The sequence below is a fragment of the Electrophorus electricus genome, chromosome 19 (assembly GCF_013358815.1).
Source record: "Electrophorus electricus isolate fEleEle1 chromosome 19, fEleEle1.pri, whole genome shotgun sequence".
Lineage (NCBI taxonomy): Eukaryota > Metazoa > Chordata > Actinopteri > Gymnotiformes > Gymnotidae > Electrophorus > Electrophorus electricus.
The window spans coordinates 5,773,479-5,786,371 of NC_049553.1; the positions used below are offsets into that span (position 1 = coordinate 5,773,479).

General features: G+C 39.1%; 1 protein-coding gene and 1 non-coding gene across 3 annotated transcripts; one reads left to right on the top strand and one right to left on the bottom strand.

Moving 5' to 3' along the window:
- The first annotated feature begins 209 nt into the window (after positions 1–209).
- Positions 210–4,929, top strand: zgc:77439 (uncharacterized protein LOC378987 homolog). 2 transcript variants are annotated; one of them, XM_027015638.2, is made up of 8 exons: positions 210–306; positions 805–1,026; positions 1,224–1,362; positions 1,692–1,843; positions 2,372–2,424; positions 3,035–3,159; positions 3,374–3,688; positions 4,285–4,929. In XM_027015638.2, the coding sequence occupies exons 2-8, from the start codon at positions 812–814 to the stop codon at positions 4,636–4,638; spliced, it is 1,353 nt and encodes a 450-aa protein (XP_026871439.1). In that variant the 5' UTR covers positions 210–306; positions 805–811; the 3' UTR covers positions 4,639–4,929. The 2 variants fall into 2 exon arrangements, with proteins under 2 accessions (XP_026871439.1, XP_026871440.1); XM_027015639.2 differs by lacking the exon at positions 210–306 and adding an exon at positions 538–556.
- An 80-nt stretch (positions 4,930–5,009) lies between these two features.
- trnat-agu lies at positions 5,010–5,083 on the bottom strand. The gene has a single exon. It is a non-coding gene; the product is annotated as a tRNA-Thr (tRNA).
- Positions 5,084–12,893: the final 7,810 nt, after the last annotated feature.

Sequence of the window (12,893 nt, forward strand, 5' to 3'; positions counted from 1 at the left end):
TTCCCCTTTAGCCTTGTATATTGATAGAACAAACAAAAAGTGCGAAATACAAGAGCGATGACAAGGCCTCTTTTTAACCTTGAGTTACTAGCCAACTCGAATATTAGATGAATTTATAGACTATTCACATACCAGGCATAAAACTCTCCGCCAAAGGGTTAATCAGCCTTCGCTATCGAGACCTTGTTTGCTTGGACGGACGTCAAAGCTCTTAAAATATAAATGGGCGGGTTATTGAGTGGCTTTCCCTCTGCGCCGCTGCCAGCAACAAGGTTCGTGTCGGACTTTACAGTGACTTAGATTACAGTAAGTAAACAGACTCCTATCAAGAAGTGTAGGCGACGAATATGTTTTCTGCGTAACATTTTTTCATCTTCAAATGTTGGAAAAGCTATAGTGGTTTACTCTTTTAATTCAGTTTGGGGGTATTTATTTATCTCATCGCTCAACACATCGACTAAAGTTAATTTAGGCTGCAGGCACAGTAACCGTCTACTTTTTAATGCGCGACTCTTTCTCCAGGGGTAACAGCTAAGTACTCATGAGGACTCCAATGGTAAATAGCTTCAAAATAAGGGTTGTTGTTATACATTGCTGGATCGTATTAACTTAGCTAAGCATCGTGTAAAATATATGCAAGTATATGCAACAGAGACCGTAACATCTGCTGGCCCACAATTGCATTTAAAATGAAAATTGAACTGCTGTCCTCTTCGGCGCGCACGCACGCGTGCTTCTGTACTTTTTGAAATATCCTGCAAGTCTGTGCGCGCCTTTATCAGCAGACACTAATTTTCTTGTCAGTGTCGGGATGTCTCCGTTGGGAAAGCTGCGCGTCGCTGTTATAGGGGCCGGTGCGGCGGGACTGTGTGCCGCACGCCATCTCCTCTCTCGCCAGGACATTTTCGCCCCGCCAGTGGTATACGAACTGACCAAGCATATAGGAGGGACTTGGGTTTATGAAGAACGGGTGGGATCCTACGACAACGGCCTGCCCATTCACAGCAGCATGTACCGGGACCTTAGGTGAAGGCCTTTCTCCACTGTAGCTGTGTTAGCATTAGATAGTGTGATCTTTTGCAGGTTGAATTAAATGTTAAGTTTCAGAAAGGAAACAATGCACTAATTTCTCTGTGAACCTGCAACATTGGCAATTTATTTTATTTCAGCCAATGTCTCCAAAGAAACAGATCTTTTAACCGTTTGTTCTTCTCATGTTGCAGTACCAATATTCCCAAAGAGGTGATGTCATTCCCTGATTTCCCCTTTGCAAAGCATCTCCCTTCATTTGTTCATCACACAGAGGTGCGGAAATACCTTGAGCAGTATTGTGACCATTTCCGTCTTTGGGACCACATTCAGGTATGGTTTCCACATTAGGACTGCCAGTCCTAAGGATATATAATAGATAATAGATGTGGACAAAGGTGCAATGCATGATCAAGAGAGCACAACTGAACTATTATCCACCTAATCATTGCTGTGATTTAAAATAATTACCTGGGAAACTTTCATTAAAACTATTAGGAATTTCTAAAATAGTAAAATATACATGCTGGAGGAGTGTTAAATACTATTTAATTCATAACTACATTTTATAGAATTTGTGTGATTACCAAGTATAAATATTGCTCTTAGAAAAGCCATGCACCTTATAAAACGTGTACTGCTCTTCTGGTAATCCCATTTAGTTTGACACCATGGTGGATGCAGTGAGCCCAATAAAAGTTAAGAATGGATGGAAAGGTTTGGCTTGGGACGTCACCTCAAGTGATATCAGTGATGGCTTAGACCGGCGCAAATCCATCAAGGAAACCTTTGATGCTGTTATGGTGTGTAATGGGTATGTACATCATGTTTAGGATTGTAACATTCCTTAAAATTCAGCACACATCACATCTGGGTAAACAAAGCTCCGTTAGAATAAACAGTAATTTGCTGTACAAAATGATATTTCAACATGTGCCGGCTGATCTTGATATACCTGATATGTGAGCCTGGGGTAATCTGAAGACAGCATTTTCTGTTATGCTGACAGAAGTTGAACGGGGCAAAGGTTGACTGATTGCTTTTCAAAGGAGTAGTGTGCTCTTGCATAAAGTTTTCTGAAGGTGATTAATAGCCACCTCTCTTGCACATTGTTTGACTTTGAAAACGGAATATAGCCAACAAAATATTTCTTGATTTGATATTGTGGTTTTTTAGTATAAAGTGAGTGGGCCGGCACAGAATATTTGACATCTTATACTGTGTATAATTACAGTTGAAATAGCAAGCTATAAATGAAACTATTGTGAGTCTCAAACAAGGGACATATGCAGTAAACTAAAATGAGACTCAAGTGCTTCTTCTGGTTGATTTTGAATTATAGACATTTCTATGACCCATACATCCCTAGCATACCAGGACTGGACAAGTTCAAAGGTATGTGTATATCTGCAGCACACTGCAGTGTTATAAAATATGAGCATATAAAGTTTATATACTTTGTTATCTTTTTCTAATGACAGGTGCTATGGGTTGGCATTTATCAGCATCAGCTGTTAATATTTTCCATTAGGCTTTGCACTGTGCTGTTGGTTTTCGTGGAACATGACTTGAATCAGATCTGTCATGATGAGAACTTTGAGCCATAAAGTCTTTCTCTCAAAGGTACAGGGTAATGACCCCGATCATGTGATCATGTTCTGCTAAACCCAAAATGGAGTGTATTCAAACCCCACATAAAGTGTGAGGCAAGAGACTAAAATGAAGCATGTCAAAACATCCTTGCGTATCACAAGCTGATGTATGTTGATTTATTCCACACTTCAATGTATCCAGGTTTTTTCACAATATAGGGCCTCTTTTGTAAAAATAAATCTCTATAACCAGAAACTATGCAGACTCCATGTATCAGTGTCTTTGGGCATATGCATATTTTGCATTTTTACATGTAGAATTTAGGGAAGGAGGGCAAAAAATATATTTTTTAGAGACCAATACTCTCTGAATGTGTGTGTGTGTGTGTGTGGTTTTTTGTGTGTGTGTTTAGGTGTGCTAATGCACAGTCATGAATATCGCAGTGCAGAACCCTTTTCCAGGAAGTCAGTGGTGCTCCTGGGGGCTGGTCTTTCTGGGCTGGACCTTGCGATGGAGCTCTCCAGTGTCAATGCTAAGGTCTTTCATCACACTTTTTCATCTGTACCTTTGTTGTATGTTACCATAACAGTGCATGAATCAATGTGTTGTTAATAATGAATTTCACATTTGTCTATTCCAATGTTTCGTGAGAATTGTGAAAGCAGACCCATTAATGAGCATCAATGAGCACAATGGGCATAATAACTATATTTAGTTGTGTCATATGCTTGATTGTGTGCTCTTTCAATAGGTGATCCTGAGTCATGGACAAAACCGCCTGACAGGCCCTCTACCCGCAGGAGTGGAGCAGGCTTGTCCAGTAACCAGAGTCCTGGAGGATGGCACTCTGGAGTTCCAGGATGGGAGGCAGGCAACGGCAGATGTGTTTTTATTTTGTACGGGCTACAACTTCACCTTCCCTTTCCTGGATGAGCAGGTGGGCGTGCAGGTGAAAGACCACCTGGTCTTTCCGCTCTACAAGTTTCTGATGCCTCCTGCCTACCCGTCGCTCTTTGTAGTGGGCATCTGCCGAGCCATATGCCCCTTCCCACACTTCCATGTTCAGGTAAGTGACATGGTAAAACTGGCTACTTTTTAAAACAGACATCTAGGCATTTAAACTGCTTTCTTTTTTGTTAACTATTGGTACAGTGTTCCTCTTTAAGGGCTTTTAGAAATAAAAAATCTCTATTTATATATGAGGCACTATTAATGTCGGTTATATTTCTGGGCAAAGATAAGAAATTGCCAGAGAGCTGTGATTATTAATGCCACAATAACCACCATGATAGCAGACTAAAAATAACTCTTATGTACCTTAACAGTGATGTGAATTAAATGTTGCATTAGAGATGGCATAATTGTGGAGTTTTTAATCTTTCTTTAATAAAATCTTAGCAACCACAATTTGGTACCTAGCATTCACTTTAGATCCAGCACTGATGCTTTTTGTGTTTGACAAATGGTTCCTAAGGTTCGGTGCTTTTCTTTCCAGAAAAAGGATATTCTGATGTCTTTTTTTTTTTTTTTAATTGGGCAAAATAAAGACTTAAATACTTGCACAATTAATTGTGATGCACCTATATACTATTCGGTCCTTTTGGGTTTGCTTATTTTTCAACTTTTTTCTCTCCCGCTTGCTGATCTTGTCTTCCCTCCCAGTCCCAGTTCATCATCTCTGTGCTCAATGGAACCTTCCCCCTGCCCTCCTGTGAGGAAATGGAAAAGGACTTTGAGATGGATATTGCAGCCCGCCGAGCTCGTGGAGTGGCCACCCGGCACATCCTGAAGCTGGACTCTGAGCAGTGGGCCTACAATGAGCATCTAGCCAAACTGGGTGGGTTCCAGCCCCTTCCCCCATACTGGAGCAACCTATATGAGTCTAACAAGGTGTTCCGTGCCCGGCATATGCTCAGCTACAAGACATATAACTATACTGTCCTCAATGAGAAGGAGTGGATGGTGCAGAATCTACAAGGTCAACAGCTGCAGAAACCCCAACTTAAACAGATGTAATTAGGTTAGCATGCGACTTTTTCATAGAAAATGAATTCAGTGACTGATACTTTGAATTCAATATCAAATTTATAACATCATGCCCAAGTGACCTAAATTAAATGACTTTTATTTCTAATGAAATAACCTCTTGTTTCTTCTACTTAACAAAAATGGTGGTCATAGTGTACTAAAAACATTCTCTATGGTGCTCACTTAACGTAGGCTAGTTATTCTTTGTACAACCTGTTTCCTTCTGTAAACAATAAATGCATTTCTTTGTCTGGCAGTTTCTGGTGGACAATTCACCAATGATGTCTAGTTCTGTTTTAATAAATGCAGTTAGTACCATAGCGGAACTATTCACACAAGTATGCCTTTCTGTTCCGAAAAGGCACCGCTGGGATTCGAACCCAGGATCTCCTGTTTACTAGACAGGCGCTTTAACCAACTAAGCCACGGCGCCTGATGGTTAGTTTCAAATGATGACGTCATGAACATGGCCCTTGTCCCGCGCTTACATAACAAACAAGGTCAGACGTTGCCAGGCGGTCCGGAGAGTTGTCACCATACGATAAACCAAAATGTAATTCTATTCGCTCGCTGATGCTGTGCATCTTGATACGGAGCTCCCTAACTAGCTAGATAGTATATCTAATGGGTCTAATAACCAAAAAATAATATAATTGGGCCAAAAACTACTACATTTATTTTTCTTTAGTCCCCAACATGCTTAAACACAGCCAAGCATACTTCTTATTTACCGATTTATAAGAACACAAAAATATACTAGCCTACATGTAATGTACGTTTCTTACTATTATTTCCAAGTCATCTCATCCACACGGTGGCAGCATATGTTAACTGAAAGCAGTGACAAAAGCCCCAAACAAGTAGCTTGAACTATGTGAGACAGGCCACTTGATCAATTTATATATGTATGAATTTATTTTGAATTTCATAAGCAACAATTTCAAAGTATTGTAACTTGCAGTTTTACACTGTCTTAAGTCTAGAGAATAAAACCAACTTGCCAACAAAAAGGAGGAATTGATTAAAAAAAATTCAATGAACATGAAAGTGTTCATGATCGTGAACCAAGTTGCATAGTGAATTTGGCCAAGTTATATTATAAGTGAAGTCAAAGATAGCTAACTATCTTATTGGCTTTTTAAACAGAGAACCTCCTTCAATTGACCTGAGGGTACGGAGGATGGCGTAACAGAGGCAACCAATATTTGTAAGGAACTTTTAAGTGGACCTGTCAACATTGATTGAAAGGTCCACATATCACTGAAACACTAGTTAGCTAGACGTCGAGTCAGCAAACGACGTATCGGGTAGGATATTTTAAGGAACTGAAGAATTTTAAATATTTTGTATAAATCAACATTATCAAAAACATTGTTTGGGAAACCAACACAGAAAAGGTCACCAGGGAATGACAAAATGACTGCTAGTGTCAAAGTCAGCTAACGAACTAAGTGTGTTTAAGGACAGGAAATACTGACTGACCCATCTTGATCTTCAGAAATCGAGACAGAGAAACCGTGGTTTTGAAATGCAACCGCTTGCGTGCAGCCCTCGACGTGGTAGGTTGCCACAGGTTTTTTCCCCCCATAATTTCTGTTATCCACACAATTCCAGTGAACATTCAACGTTTATTTTATATTCTTAAGTCATCAGACCTGTAAGCAAGTATAAGTGTAACGTCGGCCCGAGTGCCGCAGGGGAACAGGACGCACAGACTCCCTCGATTTAGTGAGAGGTTTAATGAGAAAACATTGATGACACTTGTGGCACTCACATAACGACGGACAGTGTTGACAGGAACAACGACATATCACGCTAACAATGGCTACACATGTACAATAACACTAACGATAACAGTAACAATGACCAACGATGAGGCACACACAGGTGGGGTTTAGATAGACAGACAAACACTTACCATCAAGGGGGGTGGGTGGAGCGTTCCGTAACAATAAGTAATTAGACTGGCAAGTGAGCAATGATTGCCACATAATCTTGCCCGTGGACAATGTAATCTTTGTAATTAATGCCAAAATAAACACTCCTACTAAATATTCAATGATTTTTAAATTAATTTGGAAGCCTGTGAATCTCTGACAGGTTAAAAATGTGAAAGGATATAATAATAATTGTTATTATTGTAATAATAATAACAATGCTACTACTACTACTACTACTACTACTAATAATAATAATAATAATTTGAACTTTTTACAGTACAAAGGGTACTCATATTGGTTCAGATTTTAGCAGTCATGACTGACTTCATGCTCCTCTGAACTACACACAACTTGTCCTGGAGGGAGGCCAGTTTCAAACTGTTCCCAGCAATCATGGGTCAGGCATGTGATAATTTGCCACTCTCCATGTGGTAACTGATGCCTTAACTTTAATGGAATGTTTGTTTTTTATTGGGTATCAGAATGTTCTACAAAATATTTGAGAACATTATAGGTCATATGTTCTGAAAATCTTCAAGGAGTCCAGATAACATTTGTAGAATATAGTTTCTAGTTATCAGAATTTTCTTTTCTGTGTATTTCTGGCACTTGAAATGTACAGAAATGTCATACATGTCACACATTTCTGTGGGTTTTAGATATGCAAGGTGAGTAAATATGTATGCGTGTGTGTTCATGCGTGTGTATGAGAACCTAATAAACATAAGGTTCACATAATGACTTTGTTTACCAGTTCTTCATTATAGTAGTAAACTTTTCTGAAGTGCTCAAAATTGTACAAAGTTATTACAAGTATTAATCTAACACCTCTGGAATGCAAAAAAGCAATTTGTAATACTACAGTAATTAAAATAGAATATATAATGTTACAGATGGCCATATATTAATTACATAAATAAATAAATCTGGAATATTTATAAATAATTCTAGAGTGTAACATTGGCCTGAACAGGACGCACAGACTCCCTCGATTTAGTGAGACTTTTAATGACATAGAACATTGATGACACTTGCGTCACAACAACAAACAGTGTAGACAGGAACAACAACATATCACGCTAACAATGGCTACACACACACACACACACACACACACACACACACACACACACACACACACACACACACACACACACACACACACACACACACACACACACACACACGACAACAGTAACAATGACCAACGATGAGGCACACACAGGCGGGGGTTTAAATAGACAGACAAACACTTAACATCAAACCCTGTACAGGTGTTTGCCATCATGGAGGGTGTGGCTACAAACAATTGTGAACCCCCCCCTGCACGCGGCAAACTGTACCACGTGACTCGTGGGGGGCGGGGGGCTTTCCATGACAGAGTGGAAGTTAATTTTTCTTTCCTGTGTGGCTTAGCAGGGCAATACACTTCTACCACTTAATTAATAACATTAATAAGAATTTTTACATGTCTAAACCAATGGTCATTGGTTGTGACTATCGACGTAACTAACCAAAACTCTCACAGTCCTGAAACTAATAGAATAATAATCATGTCTAAATCATGTACATATTTTTTCTACCACTGGACATCCTATACTGAACACTGAGTACTGAAATGTGTTCAGATGTTTTGAGACACTTTGGTAAAGAGTCTGCATCACAGATGTTGAAGTCATTGAATCAGTACACACATACACACACACACACACACACACACACACACACACACACACACACACACACACACACACACACACACACACACACACACACACACACATTCATACACATTCATTCTTACTCACCCTACATATCTAAAACCCACAGAAATGTACTAAACTAAAGGCCTGGCTCATGATTCTAATTCTTTTCTATGTATGTCAGAGGTCTGATAATATTTAGGTAATTCTTAAAGCAATATTATGTTAAAAGTTAAAGCAATGTTATGTTATGGCATTAGTTCCATAGTAAAGTTTCTTAAGTTTGCAGCCTCAAAGATAATGATTCAAATGCATTCAGGATAAATAAAAGTTTAAAGTTTAATAACTGTATTCTTCAGTTGTACATGTTCATGCTGGGGGGAAAAACACTCCAAGAAGCTGAAAGAAACCATTCTTAAGCCTGTTCTTATCAGACAAGAGGACATTTCTGCAGCTAATTCCAGAAGCCATAAACAACATTGGGATGTGTGTCCTCAAGTTATGATGAAACTTTGAAATTCAAGGATTGCTATGCAGAAGGCTTACCATAATGCATTTATGAACAATAATGGGTAATAATGGGTAGTAGTGTTGCAAAACTCCCATTAAAATATATATTTATATATATATATATATATATATATGTGTATGCCCTTGTATTGTATTGTCTGTCTTTCTTTAACAGATAGACATAGCACATTTAGATTCTATGGAATGAGTTTCCATACTAGTAATTTGGGCCAAATTAGTGAGGAACTAATCAGAATGGCATAATTTTCCAGTGTGGTGCATTCGGGAATGTTACAGTGTTATCTTTCTCTGTTGCACTTCAGGAAATGTCCTAATCTATTCATAAGCATACTTTCAGAAATCTACTCAAGGGAGACATTTATGACTCACTTAGACCCTTAAATTTAGTAATTCAGTTAAAAACTTTCCATATGTGTTTTATTCACCCACTCAGGAAGTCTGTTTTAACACCAAAGTATATATTTAACATTAGGATTATAATCGCCTTTGGAGATCATATTCAAAATTTAGATTTCACTTCACATTTGATATAAAGGTGTTTGTTATTTTTTAGTACCTTTGCCCATGTTATGGAGGTATTGCCCTCATAATAAAATGTAGTGTCATCGGGAAAAAGGTTTATGCTGTGCCATGTTGAAAATCTGGAAAGAATCCTAATGACTATTGTTGTAACCCATGCAAATGCTTTTTGCAGCTGATGTCTTGTAAAACGTTGTGGCTTCTGTTGAAATTGGTGTTTCCATCATGTTTTATGTTTCTGGTGCATTTACAGTATAATTTAATGTATTTAGGCCTACATGAACTGCTCTGGAAGAGAACAAAATATGACACATTTTTTGACCGTATTGTTTACTTGTTTAGTTGTACATTGATTCTGTTCAAGTTTAGCAACAAAGAAAATAACAACAATATGGAATGACTGTCATTCCTGCAACTTTTACATTTTTTAAAAGAATATAGACCCAGAAAGCACCTGAAGTGTGGAGTGAGTGTCTGAAGTAGCTTACATACCCAGTCAGACATTTATAGAGGTAATCAGTGATTTACAACAAAAGAAAAATGGAAAACACAGGCACTCGAAGAAATAACATAAAACACTACAGTTGACTCAGATTGGGTTTGTACATTTGTGTCTGTATGAGTTTCACAGCCCCACTGGTAGATGTCAGCTTTTTTAGCAGTATATGTATCTGCCCTGTAGAACTGGCATTACATAACTGTGAATTAGGGAAACTATAAAAACCCACATTGTCAGTGGAATATTTGAATTGTAGGGATGATGCACCAGTGGATATAGAGGGGTTTTCTTTCTCTTTTTTTACTGGAGACATGGAAACAGAACACGGGAAATGATGAGACAAACATGCATCATATGCAAGAATGCACTTTGGAGAGTGAAGGGCTTCTATTTTTGAATCAGATCCTGTTTGTGTGTGTGTGTGTGTGTGAGTGTGTGTGAGAGAGAGAGAGAGAGAGAGAGAACTAATGCTTGAGATAGAGAGAGAACTGATACACAAGCATTAGTTCACAAGCTTACATGTGCCTGGCATATGCAAATCTTATTCTAGAGATTTATATTTTGCTTGTTCCAGGTACACCTTTACTGTAGAGCTGATACACTATGTACTTTGTGGTTATAGTATGAATGTCTAGGCATGAGGTGTCTGAGGGAACACCCCTTAGTCAAACAAACACACACACACACACACACACACACACACACACACACACACACACACACACACACACACACACACACAGTTCAATACTGAAATACTTGAAATATTTTATTTAGATTAATATATGATAAAATGCTCATAATATAATACAAACACTTGTTCAGAGTCATTATGCAATTCAAATGTTTGCCCATATTAAGTAATACCTTAATGATATGAACTGCAGTGTCTTCTTTTTCCAAGTCTAACAATCTGTAAACCCCTTACATGTCTTCTGTGGACAGCCCAAAATTAATTACTCTACACCTATATCAAATCAAATCAAATGTATTTATATTGCACTTTTTACAGCATATGTTACCACAAAGCAGCATTACAAATGTCCGTGAGCAAACCAAGGGCGACAGTGGCAAGGAAAAACTCCATAGTTTATTAGATGAGGAAGAAACCTTGAGAGGAACAAAGACCCAAAAAGCGGGCCCATCCTCCTCTGGTCAACAACGGTCACCACAATAGCAACAATTTTAAGAGAATAATAAAAAAATAATAATAAAATGAAAAAATAAGCAATCATTGTCTAGTCCAGTTTTCTAGAGGTCCCAGTCTTTTCCCAATGGTGTGCACATGTCCAAAACCCATCCCGCAAGAGAATGTCCATCAACGGCAATGGAGAACTAATTGGCTGGGGAGGAGGTGTGGTGGGCTACAACAGGGGATGTCAGGGGGTGGTGGGTCTAGCCATGAAAGTTGAAACGGGTTGGGGCTCAGTAACATCATGACATCAGGAGTAGGTATGCCTCGGCAGAAAGAGCGAGTAGATTATTAGGCATGTCCAGGTATGAGGGTGTATAAAGCTGGACTCCTGCTAATCAGATCTAGCTATGGCAGCACAGCACAAAGGATAGATTGAGTGTCCCGGGGGGTCGGCCTCTCCCCAGGGGAACCACACCCACTTGCCATGAGACCCATGGTAAACACCTACCTCGTGCCCAATCACCTGCCTACTAACCCGGCGCACCTATTCTATGTCTCTCACATCACCTATTTCAACCCACAGGTAGGTAGGGAGGATGCTGCGCATTAATGGTTTACCTTGTGAGGAGTTGCCAAGCATTCGTCTTTTGGTTTTCATTTTCGTTGCCAGACATTTGTGCCTTCACCCATTGAGAATAAAGAGCACTTTCTGGCAACCTTGCCTCTTGCTTCCTCTGTGCTGCCACCGCCACAGCGAGAAGCAAACCCAGGTATGAGAGCACTCCACTGCTCTCAGTCAACACACTTGAGTGACAAAAGAGAGGTGAAGTGACAGCATCATAACATCTCAGTTTACCAAACCCCCAATGCCCATGGATCCCCAGATCTACACCTTTACCTAAGATGGGAAGTAGTTAATAAAATGCCTGACTGTACAGATGTCTGACAGGTTTTCAGTGTAGCCTTAAATATTGAGATGGTGTCTGAGTCTCGAACATTTACAGGAAGGTTATTCCATAGTGTGGGAGCTTTATAGGAAAAGGCTTTGCTCCCTGTGGTAGATTTTCTTATTCTTGGTACTAGTAAAGAGCCTGCACCTTTTGATATAAGCAGACGTGGTAGATCGTAATGCACTAGGAATTCTTTAAGGTACAGTGGGGCAAGACCATTCAGTGCTTTGTATGTATTTTATGATTTTTATGATTGATCCAAAATATTAATGGGAGCCAATGTAAAGATAGGAGTGATGTGATCAAATTGAAATAGCTGGAGCTTGTTTAGGCACTTAATGGTACAACCAGATAGTAAAGCATTACAGTAGTCACATAGAGGTAACCTTATGTATAATTATGTATAACGTCACCTAGAAGCAATATATATAAAGAAAAAAGCAAAACCCACATGTTCAAAACATAGGCTAGTGGTTGATACCTTAAACATTTTAGGGCATAACATTGTTCCATGTAACCATCAAAAAACAGTTTCCACAATCATGACATGTTTAGTGGTTTTGTTGATCATGACAATATTTGGGGTATTGCCCCCCCCCACACACACACACAGTAGTGTGTTTTGTAAGAACATTTCCCTTGGAATATTGAGCAATATTATTAAAGCAAATATTATTAGAGCAAAATATTAACATGCTTATTGTTTAGCCACAAACAACAGTGATTGTTTACTGGGTATCATTCTAATAAAGATGTCCACTGGGATACACGGTTTTTCTGGCTTGACAGAGTAATGCCAGTAAAATTCAAGTGTAGCCATGTTTCACATGCTTTGTGCGTCACACCTGATACGTCTAGTACAGGTTAGTTCAGGAAGGCAGACCCAAAATCAGCCAGGCCGTCATGACTGCTGTGGCTCAAGGACAGTGACTCTATTTCATGTGAAATGCTGTGTGTGTGAGAGAG